At 60.3% G+C, this 18,790-nt stretch overlaps 1 protein-coding gene across 1 annotated transcript in view; it reads left to right on the top strand.

Moving 5' to 3' along the window:
* The first annotated feature begins 4,640 nt into the window (after positions 1-4,640).
* The window catches only part of UNC13A (unc-13 homolog A), a 37,355-nt gene continuing 23,205 nt past the window's right edge, over positions 4,641-18,790 (top strand). Inside the window, exons 1-12 of the mRNA XM_074529023.1 lie at positions 4,641-4,801; positions 9,595-9,624; positions 9,931-10,030; positions 10,554-10,671; positions 10,841-10,964; positions 11,132-11,205; positions 11,285-11,339; positions 12,013-12,048; positions 12,518-12,728; positions 14,594-15,235; positions 16,848-16,941; positions 17,889-17,935. Of these exons, the coding sequence (XP_074385124.1) occupies positions 4,780-4,801; positions 9,595-9,624; positions 9,931-10,030; positions 10,554-10,671; positions 10,841-10,964; positions 11,132-11,205; positions 11,285-11,339; positions 12,013-12,048; positions 12,518-12,728; positions 14,594-15,235; positions 16,848-16,941; positions 17,889-17,935 (1,553 nt within the window). The 5' untranslated portion in view covers positions 4,641-4,779. The remainder of the gene's footprint in view (positions 4,802-9,594; positions 9,625-9,930; positions 10,031-10,553; positions 10,672-10,840; positions 10,965-11,131; positions 11,206-11,284; positions 11,340-12,012; positions 12,049-12,517; positions 12,729-14,593; positions 15,236-16,847; positions 16,942-17,888; positions 17,936-18,790) is intronic.

The following is an 18,790-nucleotide window of genomic DNA, read 5'->3' on the forward strand; positions in this document are numbered from 1 at the left end:
CACCCTCCTTCTCCTTCTCCTTCTCCTTCTCCTTCTCCTTCTCCTTCTCCTTCTCCTTCTCCTTCTCCTTCTCCTTCTCCTTCTCCTTCTCCTTCTCCTTCTCCTTCTCCTCCTTCTCCTTCTTTTCTCCTTTTCTCCTTTTCTCCTCTTCTCCTCTTCTCCTCTTCTTTTCTCCTTCTCCTCCTTCTCCTCCTTCTCCTTTTCTCCTTTTCTCCTTCTCCTTCTCCTCGTCCTCCTCGTCCTCCTCGTCCTCGTCCTTGTCCTCGTCCTCGTCCTCGTCCTCCTTCTCCTCCTCCTCCTCCTCCTCCTCCCCTGTAGCTCTGGGATGAAAGGGCGTGTGTGGGGGTGTCCCCTGAGGATCTGGGGGAGCTGGACCCCAGCAGAGCTGTGGGTCTGATCTCTGCTCCCAGTGTGGGGCAGGATCTGTCACTGGCCATTCCTGGCCCTGTCACCCTGGTGCCAGCAGGACCTGTGAGGAGCTCAGAGGGGCCTCAGGGGTCACATCCTCCTGGCTCCACTGTTCCATGTGTGCTGTGGGGCTCCCCAAAGGATCCCAGTGGGGTCACATCTGTCCCCTCCCTCTGACCCTGCTCCTGCTCCCCATCCTGGGTTTTGGGCTTTGCCAAGGGAATCCTGACCCCAGTGAGTGTTGTGCTCTCAGCTGTTTGTGTCCCCATGTCCATTTAGCATTCCTTCTCCTGGGAACTGGGATTTGGAGTTTGGGGGTCGTGGGCTGACCCTTCCATGCATGGCTGGACAGCCAGCTCTGGCTTTGTTATTCTCAGGGACAATCAGATCCTTCCCAGTGCTGCCTACTGGGACAAACTGGTCCCTGCTGGGTGCCCAGCCTTCCCCCTCTGCCCCTGTGCCCCCTGTGCCCCCTATGCCCCCTGTGCCCCCTGTACCCCTCCTGACTGCTGCTTGCAGACTTTCCAACCCCAGGATTTTGCTGCAGGGATTGAGAAAGTTTTTGAGGAAGTCTGAGTTTTTGTGTTTTTTTTTTTTTTTTCTTTAAGGCCCAGGAGTCATGGGGGAAGCTGAGTTTATGCTGAGCTGGAGATTTGATGACATTTGGGGACATCCAGACAAGAAGCTTTGGGGATGGAGCCATGCCTGGGGCCCAGGGGGCTTGGGCACCACCACAGACACAGTGCCAAAGGATTTTGGGGTGTGTGGGAAGGGAAGCAGCAGGAGGAGCAGGTTGCAAGAATTCAGCTCCTGGAAATAATTAATTTCAAGGCATGGAGATAACTTTCTGATTTACTTATTTTCCTAAACACTATTTTTAAAATTCCTTAATTTTGATCAAAAGCCAGGACTTTTCTTGGGAAAAGAACTCTGGAGCTTCTCATGAACACTTTCCTTTCCAATGAGAATTTTTTCATCCAAACAAGGGTTTGGGGCAGATAATGAACCCAAAATTGAGCCATGGTTGGAGCTCAGAGCTGGTACCAGGGCAGGAGGGTGGCACTGGGCAGCAACGGGTGCTGGGGAGTGGGCAGGCAGATTGAGCTGAATGATGAAAATCTCCCTGTTTGGAATCTTCCAGAATGGCTGTTTGCCTTGGAAAAGGTGGCTTTAAAGGGGTGGGTGATAGTGTGAGTGTGTGTGTGTGTGTGTGTGTGTGGGCACAAGCAGGCAAGTGTGTGTGTGACAGGAGTGTGTGTGTGACACAAGTGTGTGTGTGACAAGAATGTGTGTGACAGGAGTGTGTGTGTGATGTGAATGTGTGTGTGTGACAAGAATGTGTGTGACAGGAGTGTGTGTGTGACAGGAGTGTGTGTGTGAAACGAGTGTGTGTGACATGAATGTGTGTGTGTGATGTGAAGGTGTGTGTGACAGGAGTGTGTGTGACATGAGTGTGTGTGACAAGAATGTGCATGACAGGAGTGTGTGTGATGTGAATGTGTGTGTAACAGGAGTGTGTGTGTGACAGGTGTGTGTGTGAAACGAGTGTGTGTGTGACACAGGTGTGTGTGATGTGTGTGACATGAATGTGTGTGTGACATGAATGTGTGTGTGACATGAATGTGTGTGACATGAATGTGTGTGTGTGGCATGAGTGTGTGTGACACAAGTGTGCATATGATGAGTGTGACACGAGTGTGTGTGACAGTAGTGTGACATGAGTGTGTGTGTGTGGCCTCTGTGTGTGACATTTGTGTGTGTGGCCTCTGTGTGTGTGACAGGAATGTGTGTGACACGACTGTGTGTGATGATGTGTGTGTGAAATGAGTGTGTGTGATGTGTGTATGACACATGAGTGTGACACAAGTGTGTGTGAGTATGTGTGACATGAGTATGTGTGTGACATTTGAGTGTGTGACACAAGTATGTGTGTGATGTGTGTGTGACTGGAGTGTGTGCATGACACAAATGTGTGTGACACGAGTGTGTGTGTGTGACACGAGTGTGTGCGACATGAGTGAGTGTGGGACATGTGTGTGACACAAATGTGTGTGTGATGTGAATGCGTGTGTGTGACACAAATGTGTGTGTGACACAAGAGTGCATGTGATGAGTGTGACACGAGCGTGTGTGTGACAGTAGTGTGTGTGACATGAGTGTGGGTGTGAGAAAAGTGTGTGTGACACGAGCGTGTGTGTGACATGAGTGTGTGATGTGTGTGTGATATGTGTATGACACGAGTGTGTGTAACATGAGTGTGTGATGAGTGTGTGTGATGCGTGTGTGATATGTGTATGACACGAGTGTGACACGAGTGTGTGCCGTGCCCCACGTGTGCCGCACACGGGCGATGCGCTGACGCTGAGCGGAGCAGACGCTCCCGCTGGAGGCAGCTCTGGCGCCCCAGGGCTGGCCGAGCAGGGAGGAGATGCCAAGAGACGGCACCAAAAATACACGGAGAGTCCTTGGAGGGCTGGGAAAGGCTCTGGCACGTCCGGGCTGTGGGGAAGGGCTCTGGGCAGCCTGGGGGGCCCCAAAGCTCCTGCCAGGATGGTGTTTGTGGGGGGAGCAGTGTGGGAATGCCAGAGCTGGGGGTGCCACAAACTCCTGGTTCATCTCCAGGGACTTGATGGGGGTCTGGAAGGGCTCTGACAGGCCATGGGGGGGCAGAGAGGGGTGAGAGCGCCCAGAGTGAGGGGAGGGAGGGAGGAGGTGGCCTCAGTGCTGACCCCACCCTGGCATGACCCCCACTCTGCCATTCCTGGGGCAGGGCTGTTGGGAGGCAGGGCCAGGAGAATGGATGTGCTGGGGAGGGGGCTGGGGCTGAGCCTGAGGACCTGGGGGCTTGCCTTGGCATCTCAGCATGCCCAGTGACCCTGCCTCCTCTGGGTCCTCACTGGTGCAAAGCCCAGCTCTGTGTGCCTCAGTTTCCCTGCAGGAAGGGCTGTGCCCACTGCTGCCCACCGTACCAGTATCTCCAGGGCCTTGTTCCTGGAGGTAGCAGTGGGCTGTTCACAGCTGGGCCTCCCTGCTGCCCACACTGGGTCACCCTGCCCGGGCTGTCACCCCACGGGGTTCCATGTGCTCCTGTGGGGGTGATGGGGCTGTGCAGGTGTGTGAGGGCACACGTGGGTGTCCCCCTGCCGCACCTCCTGCCTCCAGTGGCTCCAGTACTGCACTGTCAGGGACTGGGGCTGCTCTGGGAGGGTCAGGCCCTGCACTCATTTGGGATCACTCATTAGTGATGAAGCAGCAGTGCAAGGGTCAGGCCAGGGCACTCAGTCCCACAGGTGCCCCTGTGTGCATATCTTCCTTTGCTCTCTCTGCCTCAGTTTCCTTTGGTGTCTCTTTTCCCCGTGGTGTTCCTGATACCACTTTCTGCTGGGCAATGATCCCATGGGAGTAACGTGGTGACAGCTTTACTGGAGCCACCAGGATCAGCGGGATGGCAGTGTGAGCCCATCACCTGGCTCCACAACAGGAGGCAAATGGGGACAGGGTGAATCCCTGTCTGAGCTCATGTCCCCAGAGATGGAGGTGGAGGTCTCTGCTTCACTCTCATGTGGGACCCCTCCCATGAGGGCCAGCACCTGGAGCTGGGTGCTGGTCCCTGCCTGGGACCACGGCAGCTCCTGCAGCCCCTGAGCTGGGATCACTGCCCAGATCTGAGCCTTTTTTGGGATGTCACATTTGGTGGCCCAGAGGAGAGAGGACACAACAATGAGGAGAGGGTGACAACGACAGTGTGTCCCTGTTCAGACCCATCTCGGAACATGCCCAGCACGGCCCGGGGGGAGCATGCCTGGGGGGTGCGGTAAATTCTGCACCCCAAAGCCACCCCCCTTTAGGGCAGGACACGCACAGCTCCCCCAGCCCACCCTGCCGGGGAAGGGAGGGCACCGGGGCCCCCGGGGCTGGACGAGCCGGCCGGACCCACACCGGACAGCGCCGGCCCCGCTTTGGGCAGGGCCCCCGCCCGTTCCGCGGGGCGCTGCGGCTGTGCCAGGCCATGCCGTGCCGTGCCGTGCCGTGCCGTGCCGTGCCGTGCCAGGCGGTGCCGTGCCGGGCGGTGTCGGGCGTTCCGCGCTCCTTGCCGAGCGGAGCAGTGCTGTGCCGAGCCATGCCGTGTGGCCGTGCCGTGCCGTGCCGACCCGAGCCGAGCCGAGCGTTCCGCCCCGTGCCCCCCCCGGGACCCCAGACCCGGCTCGGCCCCGGCTCCGGGCGGGGCTCGGGGGCGGCGCCGCGCGGGCGGGGGCGGCGGTGACGTCAGGCGCTGTCCGCGGTGCTGAGGGAAGATGGCGGCGCGCTAGAGCCGGGCGGCGGCCAGGGCCCCCCGCGCCCCCCGCGCCCCCCGGCACCCGCACCGCCGCCATGTCGCTGCTCTGCGTCGGAGGTACCGGGGCACGGGGCGCCGGGCGCGGGCCGGGCGGGGGGCACGTCCCGCGCGGGGACGGAGCGGAGCCCGGGGCGGAGAGGGGGGAGCGCGGGCCCGGCGGGGCTGAGGGGAGCGCGGGCGGGAGGGGGCGGTGAGGCGGGGGGGCCGTGGGAACGGCTCCATTCAGCAGCGCCCGGCGCGTGGATTTATGAATGAACCGGCGGGGGCGCGCGCGCGGCGCGGGAGCCGGGAGCGGGGGTGGGGGAGGGGCGGGGGTGTGGGCGCGCCCTGCCCGCACAGGGATCCCCGGAACCCCCTGGGATCCCCCGGGATCCCCCGGAACCCCCCGGGATCCCCCCGAACGCTGGTCCTGACCCCAAACCCCCGCCGGGAGGAACGGGGCTCCCTCCGCGCCTCCCGCCGCCCCATGGGGCTCCTCCCGGGACCCTCCCGGGCTCCCCTCCCGCTGTGGGAAGGGGCTCCCCCCGGAACAACTCCCGGGCTTCCCCCATATCCTGCCAGCGCCGTGGGACGGGAGCTGCCCCCACAACTTCCCACTGCCGAGGAGGGAGGGGGCTCCCCTATAAACCCCCCCGGCTCCCTCCGTCGCCCTCCCCCGCCGTGGGGAGGGGGCTCCCCCCTTGCCGCCCACCCCAGCCTCTCCAGCTTGCCGCCCCCTCGGAGCCCCTGCCCTTCCCATCCTGCTCCCTTCGCGTCTCTTCCCACACCCCCCTCAAGCGCTGACCTCACCGTGCTCGTGCACCCCCCCACCATCGCATGTCTCCCCATATACCCCCTACCCAGCCCCCCCGGACCCCACCCCTCCCGCCTATCCTCAGGCACCCCCATCCTGCAGATGCAGCCCTCTGCATTCCCAACCACCCCCTCATCAAAAATAACCCATCTGTGCCCCCAACACCCCACATCCACTCCCACCCCCCCAATTACACCCTGAAGCAGCCCCGACCCCTAAAATCATCCATCCCCATTTATGTATCTCTACATTCTCTCAATCTCCCCAAAATCATCCATCCCTCTCTATCTATCTATCATCTATCTATCTATCTATCTATCTATCTATCTATCTATCTATCTATCTATGTCTACATTCTCACTCCCCCAAACAGACCCTATGCACCCCAAATCCCACACTGTGGGGATTGAACCCCTAAATGCCCCTCTCAGATTGCAGCCCGAGCCCCAGCCCCACCTCCTGCAGCCCCCTGTGCCCCTGCAGGTGTTGCCCAGCCTGGCATGGAGATGCTGGTGGGGGTCAGGGTACGACCTGGGGGTCTGGTGCTGTGTGCCCAGTTAGGGGAGCTGGTGCTGGTTTCCCATACTGGGATGTACTGGGGGACTGCACAGGTAGGGGATCCCTGCACCCAGCACCCTGCCCAATCCAGTGCCCAAATGAGTCCTGCAGGCTTGGCCTCAGCCTCGCTGCTCAGTCTGGATTGAAAGCTCAGTGAGGGGGACAGAAGTCGGGAGGGGTCCCTTTACCCCCTTCTCAAGGCCCTGTGACATCCTGGTGGGGACGGGGTAGCACTCGTGCGTCTTGGGGTCAGGGGATGGAGGTGGCAGAGTGACAGCTGGGACAAGGGGGGCATGGAGTGTCTGGATTCCTGGATTCCCTCACCCCAGGTGAAATCTGGAGGAAATGGGGTTCTCCGGGTGCTGCCTGAGTTCATCACGATGGAGGCTGAGCCCCTTCCACCCCCCTGACGTGTCCTTGTCCCTGAGGTGCTGTCACAGCCCCCTCTCTGGTGGCAGTGCCACAGCTGGCATGCCCCTGTGTGCCCCCCCAGCCAGCCCCAGATTTCAGTACTCTCCTCTGGCAGGGGAAGTGCCTCTTTACTGCCACTTAAAGGACTGTCACATGCGGTGACACCCTCGCTGGCGCTGGGGGTGGCTGCTCAGAACAGCTCCGAGTGGGCTGGGGCTTCCCCCGGTGCCCGTCACCACTCGCTGCTCACGCTCCCCGGGCTATTTTGGGGGTCCCGGGGGCGGGGGTGCCACCCCAGAGCCTCCCCCGGCTTTCCCTGCCCCTCCTGGGGGATTCGTGCCAGGGGTGTCCCTGCGTGACAGGACTGGAGTGACCCGGGAGTGTGGGGTGACTGGGGACAGGAGGGGGTGTCTGGAGTGGCGGGAGGCAGACAGACAGATGGACAGGCGGGCGGACGGGCAGCTGGAGAGGCAGATGGAGAGACGGAGGGACAGATGGATGAAGGGGATGGGAGACGTGATCACGGAGGCTGAGGGGTGGGTGGGTGGAGGGACAGAGGGAGAGGAAGGACAGAGGGGTGGATGGAAGGACAGACGGGTGGGTGGACGGATGGAAGGATGGATGGAGGGGTGCATGGAGGGTTGGGTGATGGACAGACAGATGTATGGGGGATAGACATGGGGATGGGTGTGTGGAGAGACCGGTGAGTGGATGGGGAGTGGGGTGGGTGAACAGAGAGGGGAGGGGACAGAGAGACAGGTAAATGGACGGACAGAGGGATGGACACACAGGAGATGGACTAATGGTGGGAGTGGGTGGACAGATATGCAAATGGATGGACAGGCAGAAGGATGGGTGAGTGGAGAGACAGGAAAATGGACAGAGGGGTGGGTGGATGGACAGAAGGATGGGTGAATGGAGAGACAGGAAGGACAGAGGCGTGGGAGGATGGATAGAGGGGTGGGAGGATGGATGGACAGCAAGATGGATGGCAGATGGGTGGGTGGATGGCTGGAGCATGGATGGGTGGGTGGAGTGACTGGTAATGGACAGGCAGCAGGATGGATGTACAGAGGAATGCGTGGACAGGCAGAGGGAAGGACAGACAGACAGACAGGCCTGTTGGGGCATGCCAACAGCCCAGCCCAGTTTAATGCCAATCCCAGTCCAATCCCTGCCAGCTGCCTCCTGCCTCAATTTCCGCAGCTGTTCAACACCCCCTGAGAGGAGGGAGATCACCCCAGCCTGGGAGACCCCAGCTTGCTGATGTCACAGGAGTGTCACACTGTCCTCAGCTCCTTGCCTGGGGACTCAGGTTTAGCCTCAGGGTGGCACCCCAGGACTCGCCACCCCTGTGCCAGCTTTGGGGACCCTTTGATGGGTGGGAGGGCAGCACATCCTGCAGATGGTGACAGCAGGACTTCTCCCTGGCAGGAGATGACAGCCAGGAAAGCCACGTGTTCCCTGGGTAATTGTTTGTTCCTGTCAGCTCGGGTATTTTTGGAGCTTTTCCTTCCTCTGCTCTCCCGTTCCTTTTTGGAAGCAGCAGCTGGTAAAGAATAGTGGGTGCCCCTGGGCCCGGGGGAAGGGGGATCCCTGTCAGCCACAGGCAGGTTCTGGCTCCAAATGCTCTGTTAGAATAGAATAATATCAATTTATAATATGTAAAATAGAATGTATAAATACATTTATTTCATTTACATAATCATTACACACAGTGGTGCCAGCCATCCCCAGACAGCCCCCAGGCTCCCAGCCTGGTGTCACTCGAGGATCTTTGGGATCCGGGAGCTTTGTGCCAACCCCCCAAGTGTGAATTCGCCATCTCTGTGGTTCCCTGGGAACATGGCTGCCAGTGGCGTCTCTGCTGACCTTCCTTGGGGCACAGAGCCACCCAGCGTGTCACCCTTTCTGTGGCACAGGGCAGGCAGCCGGGTTGGAGGCTCCCCAGTTGTTTCCGAGGTGCTGCTTTCCCTTGCCTCAGTTTCCCCGAGGTTTCTGGTGCCTCCTGCCAGCCCAGCCAGGCACGTGGCGCTGGCGGCAGCCCCGCGTCCCCTCCGGCGCTGGTGGCGGCTGATAAGCGGTGGCGAGTGGCACGTCTCCGAAATCAAATTACCTTTGATGTCGCCAGGGCTATTTTCATCCCTGCTCGGTCACGTTGGTCCTGCACCCGCTGGCACCCGCGTCACTTACGCGTTCTCCGGGTGCTGTGTCATTCCCTCCCCGCCCGGTCCCCTCCCCACAGCCCCGCGGACACCCCCGGGCATTGGCGGCGTCGGTACCGGCTGTGCCCGGCCCCCTCTGCCCCCCCAGTGCAGCCACAGGCTGGGGACCGACCCCCCCCACAACGGGATAAAGCTGGGGGTGTCAGCCAGAACTGGGGGGGTTCCCGTGGATCAGATCAGATCCCGTGGAGCAGGATCCGAGGGCTCCCTGCACCCCCAACGGGCACGATGGGAACCAGCCCCACAGTGCCCCCATGGGGGGGACAGGGCTGGGGTGCAATGGGGGTGTTTTGGGGCTGTATAGGGTTTGGGGGGCATCTCCTCCACCCCTGGGGCTGTTTTGACTCAGGGAGGGTTACAAGCACCGACTCACCCGGTTTTCTTCGGGAAATGTGGGTCAGTGGTTTGGGGGAGCCTTAATTAACCCTGGTCCTGCTGGGCTGGTGCCACCCAGATGGGTCTCAAGTGAGGAACAGCATCCCCCAGACCACAGGTTTTCCTCTGGACATGGATGGTAACATCTTCTGTTTCTCCAAATAAATCCCAAGTCAAAAGTGTGGGGTCAGGGGGGATAACACCCCCTCAGCAGAGGAGGGCTGGTCCTTTGGGGTTGCAAGCTGTCACACAGTAGCAGGTTTTTGGGGGAGCAATTTCTCCCCTCTGATTCCCACCTCCATCTCGTATCTGATCCCTCACCCTCATTTGGCATGGAGGATCCCAGCACTTTTCCCACCTGGCAGCTGGAGGGGCGTGGGGGGTCAACCAGGACTGGGGTCCTCCCACCCCCCTGACACTCTGGTGGGGATCCCCAGCCTTTCCTCAGGGTCTCAGCCTGATTTTCTTCCTTCCCTTTGTCCCCACAGTTAAAAAGGCCAAGTATGATGGGCCCCAAGGTAAGTGAGACCCCACCTGAGGGGAGAGGGTGGGGGGCTCTTGGGCTGCTTGGGTGTGGCAGGATCAGAGGAGGGGCTGGGGAAGGGGGTCGAGGGTCCCTTAGCTCTGGAGGCATCAGCTGGGGACATACACACACAAATGGGGGTGCCCTGGACAGAGGGGGTGGCTCACATCCTCCCAGCCCTGGCAGATGCAGGATCCCTCCTGGGACTGGGGTGCTGAGGGAAGTGTGTGGGGTGGCAGGAGGCAGTGTTGGGGAGTGGGGACACACTGGGGGTCACTTCACCCTCTGCTTGTTCCCACAGAGAAGTTTAACACCTACGTGACCCTGAAGGTGCAAAATGTCAAGAGCACGACCATCGCAGTGCGGGGCAACTTGCCCTCCTGGGAGCAGGACTTCATGTTGTGAGTGTCCGTGGGTGTGCAGGGCTCCATGTTGTGAGTGTCCGTGGGTGTGCAGGGCTCCATGTTGTGAGTGTCCGTGGGTGTGCAGGGCTCCATGTTGTGAGTGTCCGTGGGTGTGCAGGACTTCATGTTGTGAGTGTCCAGGGGTGTGCAGGGCTCCATGTTGTGAGTGTCCATGGGTGTGCAGGGCTCCATGTTGTGAGTGTCCGTGGGTGTGCAGGGCTCCATGTTGTGAGTGTCCGTGGGTGTGCAGGGCTCCATGTTGTGAGTGTCCAGGGGTGTGCAGGGCTCCATGTTGTGAGTGTCCAGGGGTCCCCCGAGCTCCCCCATCCCTGCTGCTCCCCCCTGCCCCCATAAACAACACGGGGAGTCCCCCACTGCCCTGAGCCCAGATCTGAGGGGCTCACCTGAGTCCTGGCAGTCCCTGAGAGGACAGGTAGAAGCTGGGGTGGTCCCAGGAGGCTGCAGAGACCTGAGGGGGGTTAACTTCATGGGGGTAACCTGATCCCTTTCCTGTCCCCAGTGAGATCAATCGGCTGGACTTGGGCCTGACTGTGGAGGTGTGGAACAAGGGGCTCATCTGGGACACCATGGTGGGCACGGTGTGGATCCCCCTCCGGACCATCAGGCAGTCCAATGAGGTAGGAGGCAGGCACAGGCTCAGCCCCAAGGGACATGTGTCACCCCAGCTGTCCTTTGGGCCAGGCAGAGCCTTCCCCATCCTGCCTGGGGCCACACCCCGTGTGCTGGGGTTGTGGGGGAATGAAAGGGGGCTCTGGGAGCTTTCCTCACTCCATTTCTACCTGACAGGAGGGCCCTGGGGAATGGCTCACACTCGACTCCCAGGTCATCATGACAGACAACGAGATTTCAGGCACCAAGGATCCGACCTTCCATCGCATCCTCCTGGACACGCGCTTTGAGCTGCCGCTGGGTGGGTGCCCCGTCCCCATCCCCATCCCCAGGCTGTCCTTCCTTGCCCACAGCCCCAGGGCTACTCATGAGCTTTGGAGCTCAGGCTGAGGGTCTGATCCTCAGCCCCAAAAGCTTGAGGGCTGTTTTGGGGGGTCTGTGCACTAACTGGGGTCTTTGCCCTCACAGATATCCCTGAGGAGGAGGCCAGGTACTGGGCCAAGAAACTGGAGCAGCTCAACGCCATGCGGGACCAGGATGATGTGAGTGCTGCCAGGCCTGGGGTGAGGGGGCAGGGGCAGTGCTGCCAGCAGGAGCCCTCACCAGCCCCTCTCTCCCCAGTATGCCTTCCAGGAGGAGCAGGAAAAGCCTCTGCCTGTGCATGGCTCACAGTGCTGTAAGTGCTGCCCTGTCCCTGCCCCGCTGGGGGACACCCACACCCTCCTTTCCCACACCGAGGAATTTTAGGGGGTGGGCTCCACATCTGCTTTGGGCATTGGATCCCAACCCAAGTGGGGTTGAACTTCACCCCATACCCAGTTCCCATCCCCATTCCTGTTGTCCTTCCTGTGTTTGCCAGTGTTTCTCTGCTGTCTCCCAGCTCCACAGTGGCTGAGCCTTCCTGTGTGTGGAGGGGAGCAATAGGAGCAATGGGGCTGATGGGAGCAGTTCCACTGGGGCAAGGGACAGCAGGCTGGTGTTGGGGGCTGCTGGATGGGGGCCCTGCAGAGGCATTTGGGGTGCCAGCTCAGTTTGTCCCAGCACATGCCTCAGTTCCCCTTCTATAACCACCCCAGGGGCATGCATGGTTCAGTGCCCCTGTGCTCAGCCCCAGGCCCCGTCCCCTGTCAGTGCCACCATGCCTGGCCATAGCATTGTCCCCAGCCTGGGTCAGTGGCACCATGCCCCCACAGGCACTGTCTCCAGTCCCGCTTAGTGTTGTCATGTTCAGTGCCCCATCCTGGATGCTGTCCCCAGGGCAGTGTCCCCAGCCCAGTGTGCCCTCTGGGTAGATGCTGGTTCCTCCCAACCAGCCTCCATCTTTATTGAATCTGCCCCTTTCTTTGTAGGCAACTGGAATTATTTTGGCTGGGGAGAACAGCAGAGTAAGTATCCTGCCCACTCCTCTCTTCCCAGCCTGGGGGTCCCCAGCACATCCCTCTTTGCCTGGCCCAGGGCTCAGAGGACCTGGAGCTTGGGTCTAGCCTGTGGCCTTGTGTGAGAACAGTGTCACCAAGTGCCCTGTCCTGGGCAGGGCTGTCCCCATGGGCTGGTGGGGACATGGCACCATGGGGCTCTGTGCCCTTGGGGGTCCCAGTGGCAATGAGCAACTCGAGCTGGAACATTGGTGGGGCAGAGGGAGGGTCCTTTCCCCCATCCTCTTCCTCCTTCTGTATGTCCCAAATTCCCCCTCCACCTTCCCCTCATCCCCCCAAACCCTTCCTGTGCTGACAACGTCAGCTCGCCCCTCATCCTGCGCTGGGCCCACCTCCCCAGCATGGTGGGGACACAGTGGTGGCACTAAAGGGCCGGATTTGGGCCATCCCCTGCCCTGCTCACTGTGGCCCCCTGCAGATGATGACCCCGACAGTACCGTGGATGACCGGGACAGTGACTACCGCAGCGAGACCAGCAACAGCATCCCCCCACCCTACTACACCACGTCCCAGCCCAACGCCTCCGTGCACCAGTACCCCATGAGGCACCAGCAGCAGAGCTCCCGCGACTCCTACACCGACTCCATGCAGAGCTACGAGATGGACTACTCGGACCAGGCTCCCATCAGGTACAGTGGCCACAGCCAGCTCACCCTGGGACCGGCTCTCAACCTCCCCCGCAGGTGACAGAGGCCAGCGGGTCCCCAGGGGGATGCCAGGGATGGCGCTCCCAGTGACAGAGGGAAGGATGAGGTGAGGAAGAGTGGGGTGGTGCTGGCTCCATCCAAGCCTTTCCTTCTCACTGGGAAGTTTTCAAACTCTTTTGGGTCACTGCCCTCCTCTGTCCTCACTGGGCTTGGGGCCCCCCACCCCTGGCTGTCCCTGCTGGGAGCTGGGCAGTGCAGCGAGAGCAGGTTGGGGACACAGACTCTGGTGGCAGAGCCCAACCCGAAGTGCCAGCCCCCTCCAGGTGGACAGAGCCTCCCTGCCAGCGTCCCCACGGCAGCAGGGGGTGGCGGGTGGCGGTGGGACCTTGCTGACCATGTTCCTCTCCTCCCCTGGCAGACGCTATGGTAGCGTAGACTCTGCCGCAATCGGGCGCAGCGACGCTGAGTCCGGTTCTGAGTCGAGCAGGCGGACCAGCCGCCAGCCTTCCCTTGAGAGCAGGCGGTCCCTAGACCTGTCGGATAGGTGGGTCCCTACCTGTGCGTGTGCCGTGTGCCGTCGCAGAGTGCTGTGCTCGGTCCTTGCTGCCATGGTGAGGCCAACACCAGTCCTGGCAAGGGCGGCCTTGTGCCACCCTCCCCGCCCCGAATCAGCCTCCTGCAGGGACAGCTTTGGGGTGCTCCAGGTGTCCCCCCAGCCCCTCTTGCTGCTGCACTCCAGTTCATGGGGTGACATCCCGGCATCCTGGTCCCGCTTGCTGGCATTGGGACTGTCTGGCAGCGCTGCTGCCTGTTCCTTGTCGTGTCAGCGGGTGTGGGACTGGGCCCTTGGGGACTCAAATGCCACTCCCTGTTCCTGGTCACCTGCCAGAGTGTCCCTGTCTCGGCAAAAGCTTCATGCAGTGATTTGGGATCCTGCCATGTGCCAAGAGTGCCTCTCCCAGCTCTGGCCAGGATCAGGATGGGGAGGTGTGGGGTTTCCAGGTGTGAGCTGTGTCTCCTGCATCCCTGTGCCCCAAGTGCTCCTTCCCAAGGTACCTGGATGATGCCAGTACCCCTCCCAGCTGGGACCAGCCTGAGCCATCCCCCAGCACTCTCTTCCCTGCGGTGTCCCCTGGCTTCCCCAGCCTGGCTCAGCCACTCTGGGCTCTGCCCAGCCCAGCCCCTCACCTTTGTCCCCTCACACACCCCCTGAGCCCTGGCTGCCAGTGCTGGAGACGTGGTGTCGGCCTCTTCCTCGGCATGTCCCTGTCCTGTCTGCATGTCTGCTTCTGTCAGCCTGTCCCCACGGAGCCACGGGGCTGCCCTGTCCCCGGCAGCCTCCCGGGCCCCTGTGGGCCTCCCAGCGCAGGCAGCTGTGAGAGAAGGGGGCTGGGGGGGCAAATGGGGTGGGGGAAGGCATCTGGCCTGGCATCAAGGGCAGAGAGGGGCCCCCAGGTAGGGATGGTGTCAAGGGGAGTGAGGGGGTTGAGGGGGTGCCCTGGGGTGGGGTGCCTGGGAGGGCTGTGCAGAGCACGGGTGACAGATCTGTGTGTCAGGGGCAGGACAGGGTGTCTGGCAGCAACAGGAGGCAGGATCTGGCACCCCCGGCTGGGGTGAGCCCAGGAGACAGACACTGTCAGCCCATCCCCACTGTCAGCCCAGGCACGGGCAGGGGGCTCAGAGTGCCCCTCCTGGGGGGCTGGTTCAGCCGATGGAGTCTCCTGGTTCTGTGCCTTCGGCTCCCGATGGGAGCTGCACATCCTCCCGGCCCTGGGGCAGGGCCTGGGGCTCTGCCTGGGTGCCACGGACCCACGGGAGCCCTGTCCTTGTGTCCCCTCGGCCCCCAGCCCCACAGGCAGCAGCCGCTACGCCTCGTCGGCCGAGCTGAGCCAGGGCAGCTCCCAGCTGAGCGAGGACTTCGAGAACGAGAGCCTGCGGGACTCGGAGCTGGACGAGAGGGACGGCGACTCCTACCACTCCTGCCACAGCTCCGTCAGCTACCGCAAGGACTCCCCCCGCTGGGAGGAGGAGGATGATGATGATCTCTACCTGGAGGAAGAGGAGGAAGAGTTCATTGAGGACTACAGTGAGACTGAGGAAGGCTACCCCAAGGAAGAGGAGTTGGAAGAGGAGGAGGAGGAGGAGCTGCGGGAGCAGGACACCTATGAACCCTCTGAGCATGAAACGTACCCACCACCACAGAAACCCCTGCCACAGCAGCCGCAGCAGCAGCAGCAGCAGCAGCAACAGGTCCTGCAGCAACAGCAGCAGCAAGAGCAGCAGCAAGCTCAGCTGGTCCCACAGCAGAAACCTCAGCAGCAGGAAAGGAAGGAAGAGAGGAAGGAGGAGAGGAAAGAGGAGAGGAAGGAGGAGAAGGACACCTCTGCTCCCCAGGAAGCCCCTGAGGCCCTCCAGGCCCAGCGGGCAGAGGAGGAAGTTCCCCTGCAAGAGGCAGCCCCGGAGACTGAGCCCCCAAAACCAGCTGAGAGGTAGGAGGGGAAGCTGTGGTGTCCCTGGGATGGCACTGTGCCTGCAGGCACTGAGGGTGCTCTGGAGGTGGCTCAGGGATGGTGCTGGTGCTTGGCACAGGAGCAGGGACCTTCTGCTGTGTCTGGAGCTTTTCCAGGTGCCTGAGCCACCGAGGTGGGGGAAGCCCCTCTTGTGCCACCCAGGCAAGAGCCAGCACCCCGGGCACACTGCCTGGGCCCAGCCACCCCCTGTGCTGGGCAGGGCTCAAGGTGTTCAGGAACCTGCTGGGGCTGCAGGTTTATAACCTGGGACAAGCATGGGGCTGGGGGAATGGGATCTCAGGGCTGTGATTCCTCTCCTCTGGCACAGGCCCTTGGCACCCTGGTGGAGCTTGGTCAGAGGAGGAGATTTCCTTTACAGAAGTCAGTCCTCTCCCTAGGCCTGGTAGAAGCTCATCCATGGCCTCCTGTGCTGTACAAGTGAATTAATTGGTGGTCAGATTCCTGGTGCAGCATGTGAATAATTCATGTCTTGGGGACAGATTATTCAAATATCATTATTGATCATTTCCATTTTCAGTGAGTGTCACTGCTCTGTGCAGAGGTGAACTGCTGTGATGGGCTTTTTCAGCTTTTTATTTAGTTTAAATTACACACCAGGAATGGAGAATCTCAAATTTAAACCAATGTGTAATGAGCTGGTTTTAAAAAACCTGGATATTTAGGCCCAAGACCTAGCAGGAACCTGAGGGCTAAATATCCAGGTTTTTCCTGCAGTACCCCCTGGGCAGGGGACTTAGGGGTCCTGTGCTAGGATTTGGGCACTGTGGATTAGTGCTGGGGACCATGGATTGTGCTGAGAACCCCAGATTGTGTTGGGACCCCCATATTAGTGCTGAGGGCCTCAAATTAGCACTGATGACCCCAAATTATCTTTTGGGACCCCCAGAGTAGCACTGGGGACTGTGGATTACTGCTGAGAACCACAGGTTAATGCTGAGGATCCCAGGTTTGCTCTGAGGATCCCAGATTAGCACATACAGAGCCCCTAGGTTCATCTCCTGAGTGCCCATGGCCTCTTCCCAGAGCAGTTCTGGGTTCCTCCCTCCCTGTTGCATCACACCAGGCTCTCCAGGACACTGGTACGTTTGGAGCATTTCTTTGCTTTTCTTCCATTGTCTTGATTTTGTAGGAGAGGAGAACAAACCCCACAGTACCCAGCATGTCCAGGCAGACACCTTTCCCTGGGCTTGGAACCACGGGGTGTTGGGTGCTCTTTACCCAGGGAGGTGGCCAGAGGACATTGTGGGGGCAATGGGGACAAAGGGTGTTTAATTCACATGCTGGTGTCACCAGCTGTGCCCTCTGTGTCACCTGGGTGCCCAGGGCAGGGTCTCCTGAGGGTGAGGAAGCTTCTGGCTTCTCCCCAGTGCTCTGCCCTGGTTGTGGCTGCCCTTTGCAGCAGGACCTGATGCCTTTTCAGTCCTTCCTGGTACCAGGAGCCAGTTTTGCCGTGGCCACGCTGTCTCAAGGCACATCAGGATCCCCCAGTAGCAGCCTCAGACCTGCTGGGGGTGTGGGGGCTGCTCCTGGTGCTGTGCTGGGAGGTGACAGGGGATGTGTGTGCTTGCAGGGAGCCGGCAGAGGAGGAGGTGCAGGACCCCAAAGCACGAGCCAAAGCCAACTGGCTGAGAGCCTTCAACAAGGTCTGCATGCAGCTGCAGGAGGTGAGGACCCCTGGCCAGTGCCACGGCTCAGGGCTGGGGGCACAGCCCCTTTCCACACCTGGGCAGCTCCCAGGGACATCCACAGACTCGGTGGTGCCAACAGTGGTGCCCAGAACCCCACTGGCACCAAGTGGGCTGCCCCAGAGGGGCCGGGAGTGCTGAGGATCCCCCGTGTGTGCTGCATGCGTGTGCTGGTGCGTCATCCCAGGCCCTCTCCCCTCTGTTGAGTTGACAATATTTTGTTTTGTTTTTAGACTCCATCCTCCATCTTTTCTTTTTGTTTTGGCTCTGGATTCGCTCCCTGGGGTCTTGGTCCCTCTCCCCACCGCTTCTCTTTTCAGTTGTCCACCACCATGGCCCTTGCACCCGCGTCTCCCCTCCCTGCAGGGAAGGGGTGTAGCCTGCCTGCAGGTAAGCATGTGCACCTGGAACCTCCCAGCGCTGTGTGTGCCTTCCCTGTGTGTGTGTGTGTGTGTGTGTGTGCTCAGGGATTGCCCATGAAGGAGGGTAATGGTGTCTCTCTGCCCTTCTCCTCCAAAATAATCCCCTGCCTGCAGGGGTGGCTGGCACTGCTGGATGATCCCTGCACACACACCCTCTTCCATGTGCTCTGGCTTTTCCCTGCTCTTCTTTCCAACTGCTGTGGGTCCCTGAGGACCTGCTGAGCTTTTGTGGTGTTTCTTCACTCCCCTAAGCCCTGAATTTTCACACAGTGTAGCCATGCCCCCTGCTTTGCCATCCTCATCGCCTTTGCTGAGCCCACCCACTTGCTCACCCGGCTCAGCCTCCTGAAGAGATTTATTCCCAGTGCTGGGAAGAGCCCCCTTGGTTATGGAGCACACCTTTCTCTGCCCACCCTGCTCATTCTGTGAGCATTCACTGCCCTGGGGGGCTGTCCCCACGCTGGTGGCTCTTGCTGTGCCCTCACACTGTCCCTTGTTTTCCAGGCCCGCGGGGAAGGTGATGGAGAAAAATCCCTGTGGTTCAAAGGCGGGTGAGTACAAGGGAAAGCTGGGTACACTCTGCCCCCCTTCCTCATTAGGATGTGATTAATGAGCTTGTGTGGGGAAGGATTGCCAGGCTGTGGCCATTCAGGGAGGCCAGTCTTTTGGAGCTGGATTTTGGGGCTGGTCAGTGCTTTTGGAGCAGCCAGCAGTCAGGACATTGCTCTGTGACCCCAAGAGCTGCTGCTGAGGGGGAGAGCGAGGGGGTGAGTGGAGATGGGGACGAGGAGGGGTGGCAACTCCTGCTTCCCCCATGGAGTGGTGTCATGGGGAATGCAGAGCCTCTCACCTGGACGGGCTGGAGCTCCCAGTCCTGTCTTGCCCTCGCAGACAGCCCTGCCATGGACCTGGGCAGAGCCTGGTAGGTTGCCTGAGAACCCTCAGATCACTCCAGGGGTTTCTTTCCAGCAGGGCTGTGAAGTTCCATTCCTGCCTTGGGTTCCCTTGCAGCAAAACCTGAGGCTCACCTGCTCAGTGCTCCCTTTTGGGGTCCCAGAGAGAACCCCAGCTCTCCAGCCTCACACTGCAAAGCCAAAGCTGACTAAGCCAAATGGGCAGTTTTTCTCCTGGGTTTCACTTCATGGTTAAGCTCCATGTGGGGAAAAATCACAGTTTTTTACCAAAATCCCTTTCCCCTTAGTTTTTAGTTCAGTGATCCCTACCCTGGCTGGGGTGGTGGGGATGGGGATCCCATGGGTGGGTCCCTGGCCACTCAGGGGTGCTTTGCAGTCATATTCACCAAATCCTAGATATTGAGAAGAAATCCTTCCCTGTGAGGATGCTGAGGCCCTGGCACAGATTGTTCAGAGCAGCTGTGGCTGCCCCGTCCCTGGAAGCATCCAAGG

Source organism: Zonotrichia albicollis, chromosome 29 (genome assembly GCF_047830755.1).
Source record: "Zonotrichia albicollis isolate bZonAlb1 chromosome 29, bZonAlb1.hap1, whole genome shotgun sequence".
Taxonomy (NCBI): domain Eukaryota; kingdom Metazoa; phylum Chordata; class Aves; order Passeriformes; family Passerellidae; genus Zonotrichia; species Zonotrichia albicollis.